The sequence below is a fragment of the Phyllostomus discolor genome, chromosome 11 (assembly GCF_004126475.2).
Source record: "Phyllostomus discolor isolate MPI-MPIP mPhyDis1 chromosome 11, mPhyDis1.pri.v3, whole genome shotgun sequence".
Lineage (NCBI taxonomy): Eukaryota > Metazoa > Chordata > Mammalia > Chiroptera > Phyllostomidae > Phyllostomus > Phyllostomus discolor.
This window is the reverse complement of record NC_040913.2, coordinates 53582215-53606921: the sequence shown is the minus strand read 5'-3', so window position 1 is coordinate 53606921 and position 24707 is coordinate 53582215. Positions and strand designations below refer to the sequence as shown.

Below are 24707 nucleotides of genomic sequence, written 5' to 3'. Positions count from 1 at the left end.
CCTCTACCTTATTTCTACCTGGTGGCAATGCTGAGCTCTCGCTTAACTGTTAAGGAGTAGTTACATTTATACAGTCCTAAAATTACATTTGGCCCTTTGAAGGCAACTACAAGGCTGATGTGGCCCCCCTGTGAAAATGAGTCTGACATCCCTGTTCTAGCATCAATAAGCATGTCCTCAGGTGAGGGATTAAAAAAATTGTGCCTGTCACTTAAATTATCCCATCCAGTTCTTCTGACCACCTGTCCTCCTGCCACTTTGTACCGGGCCCAGCTGTTCTATATCTGTTAACTGGCTTCTTTCTGGACAATTCAAATCCTTACTGCTTCTCCTGTCTCTGCTGAACTTCTACAGAACTCCATGAAGCTGACAATCTTGGAAAAATATAACACTGAGTCTAGGTTTCCTCATCTATTAAATGGGAAGCTAGACTAGATGACTCAAATTAATTATGAGTTGTCTCTTCCTAATCAAAATGTTAAAGACTATCTTGAAGCCCAACAGTTCTCTCACAAAAAGAGATCTTCACTGTTTCAGCTGGGGCCACCTCCCAGAGCTGCTGTAGGAGAGATCTGCAGGCAGACACTGGTCTAGATCACCTCCATTTTATACTCTCCTGCATTACTTATGAGTACTGTCGTCATTGATCAAGAATCTCTAATGAGCCAAAAGCTCCTTGAGCAATCTGAATAGTTCTGAGCCACTATTAGAACTGCAGCAGTGGACAGTTTATAAATTAGGAAGGCAGATGCAGAGAAGTGAGGTGCTGTGCTGTGGCCTCACAGCCCAAAGCTGCAGCAGACTACACCTGCACTGGCCACCCTGGGAATCCAGTTTCGACATGCAAGTTGTACATACATCACTATCACTTAAAAGTATAATTTAAAAAAATCTCATTATTGCAAATCTGAGCTCTTATCTAGGACAGGAGATCATGACTCACTACTTTGGAAATTCCTGGGCTCCTGCTGCTTTATTCACAAAACCACGTCTATAACCCACAGCACCAGGCTGCAGGGTTTGAGCCTGGAGTTGGTTCCATGAAATTTGAGGCTTCTGAAGATGATCAGAAGGATTTTTCCTGAGAAACTCAGGGGTACCCCACTGCTCTGTCCTGCAGTAGAATTGCTTTCTGGTTTTGCAAACCCATAGGGATGGCTTTTTTGGGGTAGAAACTTGTAAAATAATTACAAAGTTGTGTTTTCTAACATAATTAAGTTTAACATTTGTATCTGCTTTAAGGTACATTTCTGAATTCATTCATGATTTTAAAAGGTGATAAAAATATAAAAAGAATTAGAATTGTTTATAACTTCTATTCTCTCCAAAAACTGAGTACATCATCATCATTTACTTGTTTTCTCAAATACTGTGAGATTGTGCCATACTCTTCTTTCTCATGAAGATACAAAGGTAGAATGGAAAATAGAAATGATTTTCTCAAGGTCACTTAATGAGTCAGTATTGGAAAGGGATTAGAATTTTGATTGATCCTATCTTTCTGTTCCGAACTTTGTCGAAAAGGTCAATATGATCAACTACAAGAGCACCAAAAACATAACTGTAGTTTCTTCTGCAAGGAGGTACAGGATGGAGACAAGCAGCTTACCTTTAATTTCATTTGAAAATAAAGTTCTAGCACCTAATTTTCATTTAGTTTGCAGATTTTTATCAAGTAAGCACTAGTAATTTATTCCACACCTGATACTATACACTTCATACTTATAAAAAGGTCATAAAACAGCTAGCTCTAACTGATTAGATTGCTTTGTTGACAAGGCAGCATAGCAACTTGATAACTGTTTTTAAAACCAAATTGCACCAAAAAGTGAAAGAGCGAATGAAGCTAAAAGGGAAAAGTGCTGAGAAGTATGCCACATGCTCGCATGCTATGCGTAAAGCTGTGTGGGTTAATCTAGGCTGAAAACTTGTTTCTTTTGGATTCAAGGTGGACTCCTTTTGTTTGCTGCCCCCCACCCCACACATACACAAGTATAGGTATATAGTTTTCAGATTCCATTCAGTATGTACTTCCTCCAGATACTATTTCTTGACAATGTCTGGGCTAAGTGCTTCTTCCAGAAGAGCGCTTATGACATTTTACTGTCATTGTCTCCTTCAGAGGAGGGATCATGCTGTGGTGGTTAGCACTTGTTTACTGTGGTACTCTCCAGAACCTGCCAGACATTAAATATATTTTGTGGGAAAGTTGTTAATAGAAACTATATGTTGGTGAGGCCAAGAGGTAAAGAGCTTACTCAGAGACCTAGCTAGCTGAGGGGGAATGACACAAACTGGTTTGATGGTTTGGCATGGGTTGGCACCTGACAGCATAAAGGTCCATTTGGTGGGTCTTACTATTTAAACACATTGAGGGATAATCATGTATACTGCAACATAGGTGCATCTCAAAAACATGATGCTAAGGGAAAGAAGCCAGTTACAAAGAACCAGATAATATATGGTTTCATTTATAAGAAATGTCCAGAATAGGCAAATCTATATGACAAAAAATAGAATAGTGGTTGCCTAGGGTTAGAAGGGTAGAAGGATTGGGGAGTGACTGATAATGGGTAGTTTCCTTTTTGGTAATAAAAATGTTCTAAAATTGAATGTAGTGATGGCTGTACAAATATGTGTCTACACAAAGAACCAGTGAATTGTATACTTTAAGTAGCTGAATTATGTTATGTGAGTTCCATCTCAAGAAAGCCATTTAAAAACCTAAAAAACAAAAACAAAAACAACTGAGTACCTGAGAGCACTTTTAATACACTAAAAATATTTTACTAAATTAAAAATACTTAATAAAAAACACTTGATTAATGACAGAAACTCTCATGATTTGCAAGGCAGATATGACTCATAATAATGCACAGGTTAGATGTTACCTAAAAACTGTTGCTGGGGTGGATAAAGAGAGAAAACATTTTCAACAGCCACAAAATGTACTAAGAGAGGGTGAGAGAATGTAGCTAACTCAATTCAAACCGAATACTGAGAAAATAACTGAAATACATGTACAAATAATGGTGAGCAAGTCAACAGACTGCTCAGTGATGATCATCTAGAAATACTGGTAGCCCAAGGAAGTGAAGAGGTATTGAAAAAATTAGCACCAACTAACTTCACTGCTTTGTTGACAAAATTTCCAATTGGCTTACACCAAGCATGATACATCTATAGTGGACTTCACTTTAATTCTACATCTAAAGTAAATGTAGATTTTATAGGAATACCTTATGGGAAGTTTTATCACCAGTTTTATTTATGTTGTGATATATACAAGCATACCTTGGAGATATTGCAGGTTCTGTTCCAAAGCACCATATAATAAAACAAGTATTGCAATAAAGAGTGCCATTATCTTTTTGCGGGTGGAGGATCCTGCCTTCAATTTATAAAAAAAGCAACATCTGTGAAGTGCAATAAAGCAAGCTCAATAAAACACGGTCTGTCTGGAATATCTGTAACACCATTATCGTCATCAACTAACAGAGAAAATGGCTGTCACACAAATAATGGACAGAATTTAGACTTCCCAGTAAAAAGCTGCTGTGAAAGCTGCTAGCTACATAATCTTCTGGAGCAGGGGGTTAGCAAAGTTTTCCTGTAAAAGGTCAGATGGTAAAAGTTTTAGGTTTTGAAAACCAAATGGCAAAATCGAAGACATCACATAGGTACTTAAAGAACCACTGAGAGTGTAAAGACCATTCTTAGCTTTGGGTTTGGTCCATGGGCCATAGCCAACTGATGCTTGTTCTAAAGGTTACAAATTTTTAAGAGTAATAACTATCAGTTAGCTTCTAAATCAGAGGACTCTCTCAAATTTCCTGAAAACCAGAAAACAGGTGCCCAATGTATCATAATAACTAATATTTGACAGATCTTTCTGGTATATAAAGTAATTTTCTATGAAGTATTTTATCCTCATGACCAACCTATTGATAGTGTAAAGATCTGCCTGTCAACCCAGGGCTGATCCCTTAACTGAAAATTCCTTGCTTTCTTCATTTTCATATCCTGCTGTTTTTCTACTGTGCGTATATGGGTTTCTTCCATTATGACTATAAAAAAGAGGCAAATATGTGCTGGGAAGCTGCAGAGACTCATGCAGCAACCCCACAGTTCAGATGTTCATTATTAGAGGAGAGTTCAATGGCTGCTCTGGAGTTTTGAATGCACAGAGGTTCTGCAAAGCATGACTGTGGCCATTTACTGTCATTCAGTGAGCAAGCACCACTTCACCACTATGAGTATCCTGAAAACACAGAGAATCCTCATCATCTCCCAAGTGGTCTTCTTTCTCCAGTGTCATATTTTCAACTGATCATTCAAATTATGGGCAAAGTAATCTTTCTTAAATACAAATCTAACTTACTCTCTTATATAAAAGGTTTCAGTGACTCACTACTTCTTGCAGGACAAAGGAAAAAAGAACTCTTAATTTGGCACAAGACCCCTATGTCCTGGCTTCGGCTTTCCCCCCAGACTCATCTTTCACTGTCTCTTCCTTAAGAAAACCCTGAGCTTAGGCAATGTTGTTCCCACAGCTGTCTGGAGCCCCTGTGCTTTTCCCACAAGGTTCCCTTGGCCTGAGATGCTGACCACATGTTGGCCTCTTCAGGATTCCCCTCAATCACACAGGGATTTGCCCTGCAGGGGGAGAGGGTGGAACCAGAACATTCTTTTTGCTGCATACAAACTCCAACAGCAGCCTAGCATTTAGTATTGACTCATCTATCTTCCCCTGTTGGGCTACAAACTTACTGATGTTCAGGGCAGTGTCACTCTCTCTGAGTTTTGCACTGTAGCAGAACCAAAAGAGACATAAATAAGTAAAACACACAGCTCCTGTTCTTCAATGGGTCACAGGCTACTTGATGAATTAATAAAACACAAACCTGTGCAAAGTTACATAATAGATTTGGCAGTGGAAAAATAACCCACAGCTGCAAGTACCAAAATGAATGAGATGTCACCAACCATGGAGCCAGCAACTCAGCTAGGGGAAGAGGACTCACTCTGAGAGTAGGAGCTGTTGAGAGTAGAACTGAAGTTTGTCCAACACACTGCCCCTACAGAAATTTGCAAAGGAGCGGGAAAACTGAGGGTGTGAAGGGAAATGAGAAATAGAAGAAACTACAGCATTACTATGGAGTAAACTCAGATTTCACCACCATGAGTCTGTGACAAAATTATCCAAGAGCTTCTGAGTAGTTAACTACTGTGAAAGTATTCAGAAAGATCACATCACTGTGTTTGATGATGAACTTAAGGTCTTTGTACACTGACTCTCTCAGCATTCTGATCTCAAGTTCCAGATGAAGCAAGGTCTATGGAGTCATCACACTGTTTATTGTCCTTTAGAACCACGTAATTTGTATATGTTACAAAGCCTATTAAAAGTGTTTTCAGTAGCATAATGCCATAGTTGACTTTCAAGACCATAGATGTGACTACTACACAGCAGATCAGAACAGAAGTGGTGCTTGTTCTTGCTCCATTTCCATTCCTTGCATTATTTCTTATGTGCTGCATTCCCACTGAAACTCCTTTCAAAAGTGAACCAATTCTTGGTGACTCTACTGGTCTTTTCCTGATCATTATCTCATCTTGGCTTTTTTGGTGGCGAGGGGTAGCAGCTCAATCTGTTGAACATGCATTCTTCCTAAAACATTCTACTCTTCAGGCTCCCTGAACTTTCTTGGTTTTCTCCTCTTCTACCCACCCCCTGCCCCTGGAATTCCTTTTCTTTCTCTTTGCACTCTCTAAACATGGGTTTTGGGCTGTCTTTAATGGTTTGCTTCATGCTTGTCCTTTCAGAGAATATCTATATACTTTCTTGCCCTATTTGCCTGTATTCAGTACATTAAGCAATTCTGTAAATATTTGTTATACACATATTTAGTCATTTATTCCCTAATATGTGAGTTCCTACTATGTGCCAGACAGTGTCCACATACTGGCAATTCAAAGAAAAAAGTCTCCACCCACCCCAAGACACACTATTGTTCGAGAGGCAGGAGTGGTGAGTGTCATGAAAGATATCCATGTGCTATAAGAACAGGAGGAGGATCAGACCCAGCATGAAGGTTGGAGAAGGCTTCCCAGAGGGGGTGACATTTGATGTGAACACTGAAAAGGGAATAGGAGTTGGGCAAGGAAAAATTGTATATGTGTGTGATAGGGAGTTGGTATGGGGGAAGTTTGTTTTAGGCAGAAAAAAGGGCAGATGTGAAGACAAGAAGTGAGGAACAATGGGCTGGGAAAAGCTGCAAATAGTTCCATGGTTAGCCCAAAGAGCTGCACATGGGGCTGGAAGAATATGGCTAAAAAGCAGGAAGAGGACTTGTGTAATGAGTTTTAACTTGAAAAGTTAAAACTTGAAAGCTACAGGGGGCTTCTGAAAGACTTCAGTAGAAGAAAAACAATCAGATTTCTGTTTTAAATGAGATCACTCTGGGATGAACTATGGGGCAAAGTGTGGAGAGGAAGACAGTTTTGACAATATGTTAGGTAAGAGCCTACTGTAGAAATCCATATTTCTATTAAGTACAAAGACTCTAGGGTACTTAATCAGGGGAGGAGGAAAAGAAGGATATGGATGAATAATGGAAAAGTCTAAGGTGAAGGCAAGATTTACTGGTTTGGGCTTTTGTGTAGATAATGGTGCTTTTCATCACGCTAGGAAGTGAGAAGGAGAGGCAAATTTAGCAAAGAAGTGGCAAATTTCAAGTGCCTGTGGAACATTCAAATGGAGATGTCCAGCAGAAAGTAGGATATTTAGATCTGGAGCCCAGGAAGGAGGGAGGTCTAGTCCATAGATCTTAAGTTGGGAACCATGAGTTTACTATAACAGTGGTAAGAGTGATGGACTGGGTGGGCCACCAGCTGGGAGTGTCTAGGGTGAAAAGCTCACCAGGCTGAGGAAGGAGTAAACCTTCAGAAACAACGCAGTTAAGAGGTGAACAGAAGAGCTCAATGAAGAGACTTCCATTATCCCAGCTAAGGCATTCATATAGCTGAGAGCTGGAATTAAAAAATCACTTTCTATTTGTCTCTTCTTCCATGTTCTCTCCTTTCTCCCACCCATCTTACATACCACAATAAGATGAATTTGTCTGAGATAATTGTCCTGCCTTTATTAGTAACTAAACCACTTTTCACTGCTTACAGTGTCAAAACCCAAACTGGCTGTCAGGTTTAAATATCCCACCCTCTGTTATATTTGCTGTGTTATTTCCCGTTTCTCACTTGCTCTCCTACTACACTTCCGTCAAACAGGTCTCCCTGAATTCTTCCCTTTCCAGGGCATTTTTCTTATTTCTATGCCTCCCTCAGTCTTGCTGGTCCTTTACCCTGGAATAATCTGCTCCATTCTCTCTGCCCATCCAAATCTTGCCCATCTTTCTAGTCCTAGAAATCTCTTTTTAGGTATCAGTCCACATTGATGATGTTCTTCTTGGATATCTTCCTGTTCTGGGCACTCCTGTCAGTATTTCAGTGTTCTCAGATGTTTATATAATTTGAGTATATCTGCCCAAGCTTCCTGAAGTTGATTGCAAACTCATTAAAGGAAAGGACATGTTTTTCACTTCTTTTGTGCCCAAAGAGTACCTACCAGTTTGGGTCAGAAGTCTCAAGTATCAATCAACAGAATGACTGTGACCCAAATGAGAAATACAGGAGGTGGCTAACAGAAAGCACTCAGAGCTTCCAGGTGATGAGATGAAATACAACAGAAAGCAGACACACACACACACACACACACACACACACACACACGCGCGGAAGAAATACACTGAAATAAGACTTTAGCATTACTTTGAAATTACAAACTGCAGACATATCAGTCTAATATATAGTATGTAATTAGTAACTGAAAGACTTTCTGACCAAATAAACTTAGGGTTCTATGAAAAACATCTGAAAATCAACATTTTTAAAACATATAACAGATTTACTTTAAATGCAATAACAGAATATAGAGTTACCTACAATAAAAAGTACAAGGACATTAAAAACAAAAAGATTAAAAACATATAGAAGATGGAAGCAAAAGTTCTAACTCTGGATTAAAGTTAATTTGATTGAACATTAAACTTGGCACTGAGTTTTCTGCCAGCCAAAGCAAAAAAGGAAAGAAAAGAAAATCACCAGGAGTTCCTGAAACTAGGAGGCAGCCTAGTTGAGGCAGGAGCTAGCATAGTAAGAACTCTGAGACTGAGCTGCTGTTACTGGCAAGCATCTAGTATCCTGGTTGCCAGGAAACGCCTTTTAGCATAGGTAGAAAGAATAGTAAGCCAAGGCAGGGGAGGAAGAGGAAGACTTGTTTCCCCAACTAAGTCAGCAGTCCTGAGCCTGGTCTGATAATATTGTCAGGTGTTCAAACATCACAAGAAACACTATGTTAGTACGGGGGGAGGGAAGTCCTTGAATTTCTGTGCAGTGTTTCCACTATCTGGGAAGCAAAGCTTTTGAAACTGTACTTTCATCCCAAGGCCTGAAAGGTGGGAAAAGGTCCACAGTGCCCAAAGAAGGAGCCCATAAAACAACTTTGGTAACTGCCTACCTCTCTGGTCATTATCTGTTTTACAAGGCAGTCCTTAATGCTTAAAGAAAGAGTCCATAAATAACTTTGGGTAACTGTCCCAACTTTAACTGCCTCTTGTCGCTTATCTGTTTTACAACAAGATGAATAAATAGAGTCTGGAGCAAGCTAAGGATCTGGGCTAACAGACCCCCCCACATACCTAAATTGGGTAGCCACATCCCCACCCCCCCGTGAAGTTGACACCACCTTTACGTGTCAATCAATCTGTAACTTCTTTATCCCCATCCCACCAAATATATGTCCTCAGAACAAAGGACTTGTGATCTTGGCTCTCTGCCTGGCCCCCTGGCCTCAAGCCACCCCGGGCTTGCCATCCCCCACCTTACTTTTCCCACCCTGTTTTGCCCTGAACCTATACCTTTCACCCCCAACCCCCACCCCCAACCTTAGCTAGGCCTGTTCTCTTCCACAGGAACAGATCACTATAATAAACCCTGATTGCATGCTAACACATTTACTGATTGGTAATTCTTTACATGCATCAGCAAGAAGAACCATACCTGGTTCTGGTTCTCCTGTCAACATAATGAAGCATCAGAAGCAGAGGGCTTATGGTCAGACAGATCTGCATCCCAATCCTGCACTCCCATTGGCAGATGTGTGTCCCTGGACAAGGCAGCACCGTAAGCCTCAGGGGATATGAGGGAACTAGCTATTATTTCTCAAGGCCCAGGTTGTGAATAAATGAAGGTGGAACTGAGTAAACCTAGGACTAAAGAAATAGTGTGCTCTTCACTCTCCAGCAGACCAGTCAACGTAAAGCTTCTGTCAAGAGTCCAGGGGCTGGGATTCTGAACCCCAGACCTACTGGGGGCAAGGCCAGCCTTGGAAAGTGGAGGAACCTGCCAAGCAGGGGCAGAGTCAACAGACCAAAGGACATCACTTCATAGTTGCCTGGCTTGCATGTACTCTGCAGAGATTTTGGTCTGTTTTATATGGTCTTTGTCATTGATTTTGGGGCTATATAACTTGGCAGGTCCTGTGGTATTGAACGTATTTGTAGAGGGGAAAAATGGTGGGATTTGCAGTACGCCACATGTAGAAAAGCACAATCTAGATCCCTAGGGTTCTGGAGCAAGAATGTGTATCTATAGCAGAGAATTATAGCTTTTGAAAAACTGTTGCTGGACCCTGGGGATAGGGTGGTCCTGATCGTGGGCCTAAAGTGAGCATGTGGTCAGAAGTGTAAGACCTACCAAGTTTTAAGGGTAGGTGTACCCAAAGAAATCCATCCTCAAATGGAAGTGGTATATCTAGGGTCAGCATGAGCAGGGCTGGGGGGCACAGGTGAGCTACAGAGGCAGGTATGCCTAAGACCACCATGTCAATTACCATTGTTGCACCAAAACCTCTTCCTCAGTTCACACCTCCTGCCATATGGGGGTGGGTCCCTTATGGCAAGTAACAGAGGAGGGAAATGGCCAAATTTGGTTCACAGGTAGATTGGCTCAGTACACAAGTGAAAGCTGAAAATGGACTGTGGCTGCACTATAGCTCCACTCAGGGGTGATCTTGAAAGACAGTAATGAGGGGAAACCTTCCCAATGGGCACAGCCTGGGCAGTCCATCTGGTTACCTACTTTGTGTGGAAAGAGAAGTAGTCTGAGGTAATAACATATATGGAATCACTGGATATGGTAAATGACTTAGTTGGTTGGTCAGGGGACTGGAAGGTAAGGGACAAGGAGACCTGAGGAAGAGACATGCGGATATAGCTAAAGGAATAGGCATGAAGCGTGACATTTGTTTTATTAACGTCTAACATGGACATCCACCACAGAAGAGGGAGATGGAATGACTTTGCTGGTCAATATCAGCCAGCCAGCAGTCACCCCAGTGCTGGCACATGAACAGAGAAGACATGGTGGCAGGGATGTAGGTTATGCACAGCCTGACTCTCTAAGCAGCAGAGAACAATGCTGAGCCCAACACACCACCATCCCTCAAAGAGAACCAGCGCCATTATCTGTGGTGTACAGAATGCTTGTTTTACTGACCACAATTCCAAATCATATCACATCAGACCACAAGGTCCACTTACAGCAAACTAGGCGCAGCAGTGGCAAGACTGTGTAATACATAAATCCTCTCACTACCATACAACTTGCCAGACCAGTGAAGGTACAAGTGAAATATCAACTTAGAGATGGGACTCTTTAAGATGGCACTCCAGGTTCTAGTGTGCAGTTTAACCCCAAAAACTCTGTTGGGTTCCCAGCAGGAAGAACACATGGATCTTGGAAATAAGGGGTGAAAGAAGTGGGGCTGATTACCCTCCCTCCTAGTGATCTGTTTGGGGAATCTAGGCTTATCACTGCATCTCTAAATTCCATAGGTTTACAGAGCTTGGTTCACAGAAAGGGAACCCTTCCATTAGGAGAAAAAGCAAGACTGTCTTACATTTTAAGTTGCAGCTGTTAGCCAGTTATTTTGGCCTCTTGTGCTCCAAACCAGCAGGCAAGGAAAGAAGTCATTATCCTGGCAGAAGTAATTAACCCTGATCATGAGGAAAACGCATTGGTTAGGGTAGAAAAACGCGGAGGTGTAACAGGGTGGCAAGGCCAGATCATTCCGGAGCAGAAGGGGGGCCCCAGAAGTGGTGCCAGAACTACTACCTCCCCTCAAAAGGGCAGAGAGCCAAGGCTGCAGATAGAAGCAGACTGCAGGAGATGGGAGACTGCCCCAAGGCAACTGTAAACAAAGCCTGGTAAACCGCCCAGCTACTGCCTCAGACAACTGTAAACAGTCAGCCTGTGTGGCAACAGGCCAGAGAGCTCAACCAGCAGGAAGGGCAGAGCTGTGCTCCCCAGAGGGACAACTGAGAAAGTTGGGAAGCACTGCAGCCCTAATCTGAGCTGGGGCATGTTTCCATATCCCTGGGGCTACTGTAAATAATAGTTTAGCTAGGTTTAGCTCCACCCAGGTAGAGGGAGGTGGGAGCTTTGTACTGAGGCTGCACAGGGCCAAAAGATCAAAACACCTGTACTTGACTGGAGACTCTGTCTCCTGCACAATCGTGACTGGAAGAGGGTCAAAGACAAATACGGCAGACACGGCCCACCATTGGTTAAAAAGCTGGACACTCCCACAGTGCATCGGATTTGGGGAGTAGGCATTTAAACAAAACATGAGCAGAAGCCTGGGCTGTCTTCCCTGCCTTATGCCCCTGGTTGGGGAGCACTTAGGGCTTATGCCTAGCACAGTTGGAGGCCAACTTCTGGAGCCAGGATCCCACGTTGGGATGTGTGCCTTGCCGGGTGCCATCCCTTGGGTCACTGTGCAACATGCTGCAAGTGCTCTGGACTGTTTCCTCTCTCGCCCTGAGAACAGCACATGGAGGTGTGAGCTGGGAATGTTCCTCTGCCTCCAGGGCACAGGCAGCCTTGGGTGCCAGGGCTCCACGGATGGAGTTTCCCCTGCACAACTGTCTGAAGTGATCTGGCAGTCCACCCTAGACACCAACAGAGAGAAAAAGCTGTGCAAGGTGATGGCAACTTTGGCACCAGAGAGAGAGGAAGAGGGAGAGAGAGAGGAAGAAAGGGAGGGGGGGGGGGAGAGAGAGAGAGAGAGAGAGAGAGAGAGAGAGAGAGAGAGAGAGAGAGAGAGGGAGTGTGTGCGCCTGGAGCTGGAGAAATACAGAACTGTTTGAGTAACCACTTTGGGCTAGAGATAAGCAATAATGGGTAACCTGGATTTGGACTTGAATCATTCTGGTAACAAGGGAATTTCTGTGCTTTGTAGAAGAGGCTGGCTTGGAGCAGGAATGCTTCCAGCTCCCTCAAATTGAGAACTCTGTTACTAAAAACCTATATCCTTCCCCACAAATCTTCATGTTATGCTGCTACAAGGTGGCAAGTGCCTGGACCCCGGGCTGCTGGGTTATAAAGGTAAGATTGTGTATAGCACCTGGTCATCCACTAGGGTGTCTCTTGGTACTCCCTTGCTCAGTTTTCTCCAGTAAATGGACAAGTGTTGCAGACACAGCCTGGGAAGGGCATGGTGCCAGGGGTGAGGGCACATGTCACTTTCACCAACTAAACCTTCTAGCTAAGAGTGAGGGATCACTCGAATGAACAGTAGAGGAGGGAGATGACAATCAGTATGATCTGGAGACCTCCTTTGGCAGAGAGGGATGTAATTTATCCTACTAACCTTCCTTTTGAAAGCTTCTCCTAGGAAAAGAATGTCAATGGAATCTTGGAAGAACAGCTCCAAAAATTAAGAAAACCAAGAAGATCCAACCAGCACAATAGATGGATGCTGTGGTCTGCTGCCCAGATCCCTCACATCTCCCAGAACTGAAGTGCTCAATCCTTGTACTACTGGCAGTGCTAACACCAGATAGTTCTCAAGGGACACACCCCCTGTGGATGGTGTGTATCTGAGGAGAGCCAGTCAGTCCAAGATCTGCAATCAGCAAACAACGACTGGTTGGTGGAAGCTTAGTTTCAGCTCCGTATCTGAATTGGGGACAACTTGTAAGGGTTCTTCCAACCCCAGAGCCCTTCATAAAATTAGCTCAGGTCTTTTTTTCTTTTTGTAACTGTTGTTCAACATCTATCTCTGTCTTTCACCATATGCTTGGGGACTCCAACCTGAGAAATACCACTTTTCTGCCTTGCTCATGAGCACAAGATCCATAGCTATCTAAAGGGGAATCTCCTTCCAGGTATTCCCAAAGTAGCTCAGTCAATATATTTCCCCCAAGTCTGGTCTTCTGACATTGGTGAAATGGTGCTGTCATCAATCTATCTTGTTACCTAACTAAAAAACCTCAGAATCATACACTACTTCTTCCTCTCCTCCACAGCTCTAGGTTCATTCTACCTAGAAAATATTTATACTTACCATTATTCAGTTTTTCAGATACCAATCATTCCAAGTTCTTCTATTTTTCATTCTTCTGTTTCCTTGAAGGGTCTACCTTCTCTTCTTGCTAAATACAAGGCTTAGTCTATAGCCTATATTCATCTTGGATGTAATTTTCTCACAGAACTTCTCTAGTACCTTGCTTTCATCTCTCAATCCTACAAAGCTGACTCCTTGATCTCAACCTCCAGCTTTGACCTCTCTAAGACAGGTGACTATCCTCCATGTTGAAGTACATCATGGGTATCTTTAGTGTGTGTTCCAGGTTCACCTTAAATTCAAATACATCTGTAGGGAATAACCTTCATTTCTCTCTTTCACCTGTAGACTCAGCCCACTGATTAAGAGGCTTCCTTCTTCCCAACCCAGATATGAACTGAGAAATATATCTCCAACAGGATACCAGGAATGTAACAACTGATTCCACTTCTTCAGATCACTGTGAGGCGTGCAGACTTATGTCCCACAACCAGTGAAGGCAGGAGATAGGGAGACAGTAAGTGAGAAAAGTATGCTCTCTCATACCCCAGAGGGTAAAGAGCAAGGAGAGAAAAAATAAAAAGCCCAGCATACTGCATCATAGAAGTGTCAAAGAAAGATCAGGTATGAGGTTTTGGTCTGACATACAGGGTGGGGCAAAAGTAGGTCTACAGTAGTGAGAACATGAAACACAGCATGTGTTTCCACCTTGTATAGTAACCCTTGAAAGACAAGTGTGGTATCAGATTATTTGGATAGAGCTGTATATTACAGACAAATGCTCAAAATTTCCTGATGATTGAACACAAGGTTAAGAAAACAAAGTATTTATTTGATTTACTTGTGGGCTTCTCCTTTGAAAATTTTCTTACCTTCACATTCTCTCTATTTCAACCAAAGAAAATCAAGAAGTTTTACATTTGCTTTTCACTTCAGAGCACATGATAATAAGCATTTTTAACAGGAAGACACTGTGGCTTTTACAAGATTATAAAAACAGATAAACATCACGTCTTGTTAACTAGGTTGGTGTTTCTCTAAGAAATAATGTTCATCTAATAGAAGCAAAACAACAATGTCCAGTTTGACCAGTTTTTCAGCTGCAATTTATTTTTTTAACTTGAAAAGAAAACAAACTGTGTCTAGCCACTAATAGAGACCTATAGCTATTCAGAAACTTGTCAAATATCCAAGCTGCAATGCAGAGGAATAAAATATAGTCTCTACCACACATATAGTCACAGAGGAAAAATTTACATAGGCCACTGAGTATTTTTGAATTTTTAATTATTATTGTTTACCTGTTGCTGCCTTTGTCGCCTTGCCTGTGTAAACTGAGACAGCATCAGCTGCCGATCAAGCACTTCCATTCTCTGCTGTCTCTGGATATCCACTGTGGCCCCCATCCCAATTCTGGCTTCGGTGGTGGGTTCTGAAGATGAGAAGATAGGTTCAAGCGTCCACGAAAAGAACCTTGCCATCCAGCTAGGGATGTACAGCACCTGGTGAACTTGTAATATTTTGCTGTTGTAGCAGATACCGGAAATCTAAAAGAAAAAAGTTCAACTGGATTGTTTAAATGCAGTAAAATTTTAAAGAATGTATTTAATATAGCTATCAATAACCACAAAATACTTCAGATGGTATTTTTCTTCCTTTTAGCAGTATTAGGTAATAACCAAAATTCCTACCAAGCTGCAGAATACTAAGCTGCACAAATCAACAAAAATTTAATTACTAAGCCGCACAAATCAACAAAAATTTAATTTATTTAGTAAACAAATTTGCTTTTATTAAATTAGGAGAGATAGCAAAATCCTAACCATCTAACAGTCAAAGTACTGGTAAAATATTTTTAACACAATGTTTTCATTTTATAAAAACCACAGAAGATCTGATTATCAAAATACTTTCACACACACTGTGGTTACTTTTATTGGCATGAGGCCATCAGAGAGAGATAATTGGTAGAAAACAACTTCAATGTTCAATGATGTGACCCTGCCATCAGAATAAATTTATCAGAAAATAAAGGCAATCTAAAATTTCCATACTTTAAAATTTTTTTCTATTAATATTTCTAGATTTTAAAAATCCTCATCAATAGTTAGCAGTTAACAATTCTGTTTACAAACAAGCCTATGTTTTATCTTTAAGGTTATTAATGTGGCAAGAGAAGTCCAAAGATGGTCTATGGTTTTCCAGGTAAAAATGAGTATGGCTATTCCTTTGTAGAAAAAAAAACAAAACCTTTAATTTTGTGAATTTGATTCTTAGATAAGAAGCTATTCATACCAAATTAGAACATATTTGACAATGTGCTGTCTAATAGGAGAAAAGTTCCCTTTAATATTTTTAAATATATTTTATTGATTATGCTGTTAAAGCTGTCCCATTTTTTCTCCCCATTATTTCCCTCTGCCCTGCACCCCATCTCCCACCATCATTCCCCCACTTTAGTTCATGTCCATGGGTCCTACATATAAGTTCTTTGGCTTCCACATTTCCTATACTATTCCGAAGCTTCCCCTGTCTATTTTCTATCTACCATTTATGCTACTTATTCCCTGTTGCTTTTCCCCTTTTTTCCCCCACCCCAATAACCCTCCATGTGATCTCCATTTCTGTGATTCTGTTTCTGTTCTAGTTGTTTGCTTATTCTGTTCTTATTTTTTTTTTTTTGGTTCAGTTGTTGATAGTTGTGAGTTTGTTGTCATTTAATGTTTGTATTTTTTATCTTTTTTCTTTTTCTTAGATAGGTCCCTTTAATATTTCATATAATAAGGGCGTAGTAATGATTAACTCCTTTAACTTGACCTTATCTGGGAATCACTTTAGCTGCCCTTCCATTCTAAATGATAGCTTGCTGGATGGAGTCATCTTGGATTAGGTCCTTGCCTTTCATGACTTGGAATACTGTTCTCCAGCCCCTTCTTGCCTATAAGGTTTCTTTTGAGAAATCAGGTGGTAGTCTTATGGGAACTCCTTTGTAGGTAACTGTCTCCTTTTTTTTTTTTTTTTTGCTGCTTTTAAGATTCTCTCTTTATCTTTAATCTTGGGTAACATCATTATGATGTGCCTTCCTGATGTGCCTTGGATCGAGGGCCAAGGTTTTTGCTCCCCTTGAGAGAAAAGCCATGTTGTCCCTTTTCCTCCACCAGATTTGGTAATCCATGTGAATGTCTCATTTCATCCATAATGATGAAATGAGACCCCAGCTTGTGGGGTCCACATCAGGGTCCAGCTTCTTTGGGACTTTCTGGACTTCTTGGACTTCCTGGAAGTCTATTTCCTTCCCCAGAGTGGGGAAGTTCTCCTTCATTATGTTTTCAAATAGGTTTTCCATTTCTTGCTCTTCCTCTTCTTCTGGTACCCCTATGATTTGGATGTTGGAATGCTTAAAGTTGTCCTGGAGGTAACTGAGCCTCTCCTCATTTTTTTGAATTCTTGTTTCTTCATTCTGTTCTGGTTGAATATTTCTTTCTTCCTTCTGCTCCAAATTGTTGATTTGAGTCCTGGTTTTCTTCCCTTCACTGTTGGTTCCCTGTACATTTTCCTTTATTTCACTTTGCATAGCCTTCACTTTTTCCTCTATTCTGTGACCACACTCAACCATTTCTGTAAGCATTCTGATTACCAGTATTGAACTGTGCATCTGATAGGTTGGCTATCTCCTCATTGCTCAGTTGTACTTTTTTCTGGAACTTTGGTCTGTTTGTTCTTTTGGGCCATATGTTTTTGTCTTGTCACACCAAGCTGCAGTTATTCACCAGGGTGGGTCAACCCATATGGCTGGGTTGTGGCACTGTATGTGGGGGAGGGGTCCAAGAAGGAACAATGTCACTTGCTGAGCTCTTGGCCGTCTTTCAGTAACTTCCTCTGCTACCCACGAAGTGGGACTTTCTAGTGCTTATTCCCAGGTAGGTGGGTTTGTGTCTGTTCTAGGATTCTGTGGGTCTCTCCAACGAACTCTCCTCTGAGGCTGGGAGTTTTTCTCTCTGATGCAACCCCCATTGGTTATTTCAGTCAGAAGGGTTGAAGCTTTCTTTCCTCCACTGGAATCCTGGGTTGCATGGTCTGTCTCACTCCCCAGTTGTTCCTCCTGGTTTATCCGCGTGTAAATATGGGACCACCTGCTTTGTCAGCCGCCCCCTTGCTGCCCATCTCCTCAGCTTCCTACTGGTCTGGATGAATGTTTCTTCTTTAACTCCTTGGTTGTCGGACTTCCACACAGTTGATTTTCTGGGAGTTCTGTTTTTTTTTTTTTTTTTTAATTTGTTGTTGTCCTTCTTTTGGTTCTGTGAGGAGGCAAAGTGTATCTACCTATGCCTCCATCTTGTCCAGAAGTCCCCATTTTTTATTAATAAAGTTAACCAATTAAGTGAGAATTTATTAGCTTCTGCCATACACCAGGTACTGTTCTAGGTACTTAGAATCAGCAGAAGATATGATCAACAAAGTCCAACTTTTATAGAGGTAGTAGAGGTCCATATGGAGAGCAGATAGTAAACAAGCAAGCACACAAAAGAATTCCAGACAAGCTCTATGAAGGAAATAAAGCAAATAAAGCAAATAAAACTTAGAGCAGGCACTTCTTTAGGTAGGGTGATCAGGGAAGCTTCAGAGGACGTGACACTTGAGTAGATATATTAGGGATAAGGGGGTACCAGTGATTTGAAAAATAGGAAGAACATTTCAGACAGAGAAAGCAGCAAATGCAACGTAGGAATGAGTTTCATAGTGTCTGTTAGAAAACTTGGTGGAGATATCAAGTGAGTAGTTGGATATACAAATCTGGAACTAGGGGAAAAGTTAGTAGAAATAAAGATTTGGAAGTTACTGATACTCGATGGCATGTAAAGCAGTGGGACTAAATAAAGGTAATATGAGGGTGGGGACCTGTAACAGAAGAGAGAAGAGGACTTCGTATTGAACCCAGGGGACATCAATATTTTGGGGAATAGAAAGGAAAGTAGGACAGTTTAGTATCAATGAAGCTAACAAAACAATGTTTTAAGATGGGGATACTAGTCATCTATTTTAATACAGCTCAGAGTTCAAGTGAGACAGAGAAAGGAAAATGAACATTGCATTTGGCAAAATGGAGGCCTCTTGAGACCTTATAAGAAGAGTTTTGGTGTAGTGGTGGGAGCAGAGGACAGACTGAAGCAAGCTAAAGAATGAATGGTAGAGGACTTTTGGTTTCAAATCATTTCAATGCCACTTATCTCAAAAATGGCACAAAACAACAAAGACAGCAAAAACAGAAACAAATTCCACATTTGAGGAAACCAAAAAGCATCTTCTATAATCCTGAACCACACTAACAAGATGGAGAAAACAGTGTATAATTAGAATCCACTAGTATATGGGAAAAAGAGTAAATCCAAATGCCAGCAAAAGGACAGCTTCAGGGATTAGAGACACCAGGTAATATGTAAGGCAGGAGTGAAGTGGAGGATTCTTAACTCTGTAAAAAACAATCCCAATTACTTCCCATACTCAGCATAGTCCATATTTACCCTCTCTTTCTTCTACAGCAAAAAGATAAAAACTCCGAAGGACATGGGTCGAGGAGGCTCTGAGGAGGATACAGCAGGCCTCGAGAGGAGGTCCCAGGTTCTACACAGGAGGATTCCATACAGAGAGGCCCTCAGTATATGTCTCAGAGCTGCCAGTAGACCACAGAGGGAATATAGGCAGAGGGGGACAATATTTTAAGAGATAATAGCTGAGAGTTTTCCAGAATTCATAAAAATATAAATCCTCAGATGGAAAATTCTGGAGTCCAAAGAAGGATAATAAAATAAAATTTATTTCTAGTTCCACTGTAGTGCAACAAAAAAAGAAATCCTTAAAAGTTACCAAAGATAAAATTCATTCCACTTAGAAACAATATAAAACACATGTTTTCATTCCACATGTAAAACAATTAGCTATCAGCAGATAACAGCAACAACTATAAAATATTTAGGAATAAATATAATAAATTATATAAGGCCTTTATAGAGAAAACTAAAAAACCATATAAGAGAAAATCCCAACCCTAGTAATAAATATAGGTATCACATCCATGAGTGAGAAGGTACAAAATTAACATTTCAATTGTCACCAAATTAATATATAAATTCAATATAATTAAAAAATAAAATCTTAACAGGGTTTGTTGTTGTTGGAACCTAAATAACAATCCTAAAATTCATATGGAATATTTAAGGTTTAAATTTTTAAAATAATATGCTAGGAAAAATAAACTAGACATAAAGATTACATATATTATGATACCACTTTTGTAAATGGATTAATCTGAACTATATATTGTGTGGTAAAACTGCAAAGCAAAAGCATGAAGGCAACAACCAGATGTCCTAGGACAGCAGTCACAGGAGGGATGGGCTTTGGGGGCTGGCAGTGAGCTGACCTGTGTGGGGTTATCTAGTGTGTTCACTTTATCGTGATTTGTTTGGCTTTGTGACACCTGTAGTTTATGGACATTTTTGTATATGTTACATACTACAATAAAAAGATTTAAAAGTAAAGAATAAAAGATCCAGAACAGCCAAGGTAATTTTCAAGAAGCATAATAAGTCTATCAGATTTCAAGATATGCTATAAAATCTGAGTGCTTAAAATTGCATTGGTTTTCTGTAGTGCTACTCAAATACACTTAAAAGAACAAGAACCCAGAAGCAGACTCTTGAGTACAAGAGCACTTGGTATACATCAGAAATGGGTAAATTAAAGGGAAAAGGATACACAAGCTCTACCTAAAGATAAAGAAAAAACAAGGCCCTTCTTCCTGACATCACACACATAAACTCTCAATGGATTAAGACACAAATATAATTCAAACAAAACCGTAAGTGTTTCTGCACAAAATACAGAAGGAACATCTTTTGGCAATGGTATGGGGAAGCATTTTTAAATAAAACACAGGAAGCACAAACTATAAAAGAATAAGTACATTTATTTACATTACAATATAAAAGCTACAGTGTGCCAAAACTTATCATAAATGAAGTAAAAAGTTAGAGTCTAGGAGAAGGTACTTAGAATTGTAGTCAACAAAGGTAGTATTCAGAACACATAAAGAAACTATAAATTTATAAGGCAATCAACCCAATTTAAAAAGCAGATGACATGGCAATTCCAGTAGAGGAAATTCAAATGGCTAACAAATACATTACAAGATGTTTACACTCACCAGTTTTTATGGAAATACAATATAAAATGAACTATGTTAAATATAACAACAATTGGCAAAAATGGAAAAATCTGGTATCAAGTTTTGGTGAGGATGAGAACTGAGAACTCTTACATAGTCCTGAGGGAGATACAGAGGCACAACCACTTTGGAGAGCAATTTGAAAATACAGTTGACCCTCTGTATCTGAAGTGGAATTGGTTCCAGGACCCCTGTGGATACCAAAATCTGAGAATGCTCGAATCCCTCATAAAAAATGGTAGGATTTACACATAACCTATATTTGTATTTAGGTCACAGCAGGGTATGCCCACACGTCATTTCATTCTTGTAGATGCAGTGTAGTGCTTGACATGTGGCAAATTGAAGATTTGATTTTTGAAACATTTTAGGATTTCTTTTCCTTCTTTTTTTAAAACAATTTTTGATCTGTGGTTAGTTAAATATGTGGAGGTGAGACCCATTGATAGAAAGGGCTGACTGTACTAGCAGAGCTGGAAGTAGGCTTTAGGCCAGGGGTGTCAAAGTGATTTTCACTGGGAGCCACATCAGTCTTCTGGTTGCCTTCAAATGGGCTGAAATAATTTTAGGACTGTATAAATATAACTACTTCTTAACTGTTAAGGAGTTGGACTTACATTTGGCCCTTTGAAGGCAACCATGAAGCTGATGTGCCCCCCAGTGAAAATGAGTTTGACACCCTTGCTTTAGAGAATACTCAACTGCAATGTTAGAGCTAAGAAATGGAAACATGTCCCCAGTAGAGAAATGGTTAAAGAGTGGTTTATTCATCTAATGGAAGACTAAACAGCAGTTCATATAAACTCAGTATACAGGTATTAATAAGTTTTTTAAAATGTATCATATATTGTTTTCATCTTCCTGTAAAATTTGAAAACACAAAATTTAGTATTTACTGTTTATTGACACACACTTCAGTAGTAAGCACAGCACCATGGAGAGAGGTTTCTTTTACAGCATGATAATGGAGAGGGAAGAGGAGGTGTATGGGGGATAGGACTATCTTAACAAAAATACCTTTTTTAAAGAAGAGAAAGGACTGATCTTGTCCTGCACCACCCGGGAAACCCCAGGGCCAGTGCATGTAGTGGACAGCTATAGACCACGTCAGAGCACTACAACTCTGACCCTTTATGGCTGATCCTCCATGGAGGGGAGAGGTTGGCGTTCCATGGTCACAGCCATTCCATGCAGCTGACTGGTCTGGGTAAATCCCTCCCATTGACCTGCCAACATTAACCAAGGCTCAACTACAAGATGAGGGTGTACCCAGTTCACACAAAGGACACACCTCAAGTACCCTGCTTGGGTGATACAAAACCACTGTATCTTACAGGACCACTGTATCTTATAGTAGGTGTCCTGTAAGGTGCCACTGGACCTTACAGGAAACCTACTACATTAGGCCACACTACCAAGACATGGAGTCAAAGCAGGTCTATCTAATACACAGAAACAAACACAGGCACACTGTCAAAATGAGGGAACAAAGAAACATGCTCAGATGAAAGAACAGATAAAAACTCCAAAAAAAGAGCTAAACAAAATGGAGAAGAGCAATCTATCTGATGCAGAGTTTAAAACACTGGTTCTAAGGATGTTCAAGGAACTTAGTGAGGACCTAAGCAGCATAAAAAAGATCCATTCAGAAATGAGAGATAACACCAATTGAAATAAAGAACAATTTACAGGGTAGCAAAAGTACAGTGGATGAAGCTGAGAAGCAAATCAATGTTTTGAAGATAAGGAAGCAAACAACAACCAATCAGAGCAAGAAGAAGAAAAGAGAATACAAAAAACTGAGGATAGTGTAAGCAGCCTGTGGGACAACTTTAAGCAAACCAACATTCGCTTCATAGGGGTGTCAGAAGGAGAAGAGAAAGAGCAAGAAATTAGAAATCTATTTTAAAAAAATAATGAAAGAAACTTCCCGAATTTGATGAAGGAAATATACATGCAAGTCCAGGAAGGACGAAGTCCCAAACAAGATGGACACAAAATCAGGACAACTGTAATAGCATAATCAATAAAGTACAATTTAAGAAAATGCAAAAAATAAATAAAAAAGAAAGAGGAAGTAAAGATGGCAAAAATTATAAAATGAACTGGAGGTGAGGAAGTAGAAATTCCTTTTCTGAAGATCTGGGTAGGAAGGAAAACAGAAAATGGGGCTATAAGACAGCAAAATTACACAATTTAGCTCTAGGTAGCAAAATGTTGTTATAAACATAATGAAATATCAGAAAAGTTGACCAAATTAGAACTGTGAGATTTGAATTAAGTAAAAAATTAAACATTTTCATTTTAGTCTCAAAGTATGTATCTAACCATGATTGTGAGTTTGTCCATTTCTCCTTTTAGTTCTTATGGTTTTAACTTCATGTATTTGGAAACTCTTCATGTACTTGGAAGCTATTGGCACACATGCCTTTATACTGACCTTTTCATCATAACAAAATATGTTTGTTTTTAGTAATATTGATATAGAAATGTATTCTAATACTAATATTGTCTTTTAAACTGTTTCCATGACACATATTTCTTCATCCTTTCTTTTTAAAAAATTACTTATTGTTAGAGTTAGGGGGAAGAAGAGAGAAAGATTGACGTGAGAGAAAAACATGGATTGGTTGCTTCCATGCCCCCACTGGGGACCGAATCTGTAACCCAGGTATGTGCCCCGATCAGGAATTGAACTATTGATCTTTCACTTTGCAGGACGATGCCCAACCACCACCTGAGCCACATGGGCCAGGGCTTTCTTCATCTTTTTACCTTCAACACTTTTTCTGTGTTTAAGTGTGTCTGGTAGATAGCACATAACAGCATTGTGTTTTTAAATCCAGTCTGACAATCTCTGCCTTTTGACTGAAGTGATTAACTATTTACACTTAAAGTACTTACCATGAAAAACTGGTTTTGTTATTTGGTTTCTATTTGTTTCATCTGTTTGTTTTGTTTCATCTGTTTGTTTTGTTTCATCTGTTGCTCTTTGTTTCTCCTCTTCTACTTTAGTCTTAATTCATTTAACATCACCCTCATCCACTGTGCTAATTTTTTTCTTATATACTATACTTATATATCTAATAAATCCATCAATACAGTGTTACTTTTGCTTTCTGTAATCATGTCTTTAACTTAATTTTTATTGTTGCCACTATTACAGATGTCCCCTTTTCCTCCCCCATTGCCCACCTCCACTCAGTCTTGTCCTCTCTTCCCTCTGATCATCATTACACTGTTATCTGTGTCTATGGGTTATATGCAATCATATCTCTTAAAGAAATTAGGAACAAACTAATGAAAAGGCATAGTTGTTGCTTGTATTTACAGAGTTCACAATTCAGTAGAGATTCTTAACTTCTGTGTGTGTGGGGTGGAGAGATAGGTTATAGATTTCCTTAAGAAACTGATGAAGGTTAAAGATCATCACTTTCCTATCATCATGTATATACTTATAAAATGTATATTCAGTTTTAGCCAGACGATCCAATGAAGAATTGGAATATTCTACCCAGTAAAAAACAAATAACACTACTGCAAAATCTGGCAGGGATAAAATAGTGCTTTCATGTTCATTTGCTTAAATCTCAATCCTAAATGCTTCTTCCTATTTGAATGCACACTCTAGAAGGGAATAAATTTGGTTGGTTTTGATCAATATTTAGCTTCAGCGCCTACAGCAGCATGCAGCACATATTAACTACCCTACAAGTATTTGCTGGGAGAATGAAGAATGAATAAATGCTCCACAAAGAAAAATATGTTATTTTAGATATTTTTAAAGGAAATTGGGAAGTTGCCAGTAGATAAGCTGTATTTCAAAGATATTATTTATTTATTTTTAGAGAGGGGAAGGGAGGGACAAAGAGAGGGAAACATCAATGTGTGGTTCCTCTCACACACCCTCTATTGGGGACCTGGCCCTCAGCCCAGGCATGTGTCCTGACTAGGAATCAAACCAGCAACCCTTTGGTTCACAGACTGTCACTCAATCCACTGAACCACACCAGCTAG

At 40.1% G+C, this 24707-nt stretch overlaps 1 protein-coding gene across 2 annotated transcripts in view; it reads right to left on the bottom strand.

The window, feature by feature from the left end:
- Positions 1-24707, bottom strand: part of UBAC2 (UBA domain containing 2) — a 253828-nt gene that overhangs the window by 54086 nt on the left and 175035 nt on the right. For both annotated transcript variants that reach the window (XM_028526383.2, XM_028526382.2), the window contains exon 7: positions 14767-15012. In XM_028526383.2, coding sequence (XP_028382184.1) covers positions 14767-15012 — 246 coding nt within the window. The remainder of the gene's footprint in view (positions 1-14766; positions 15013-24707) is intronic.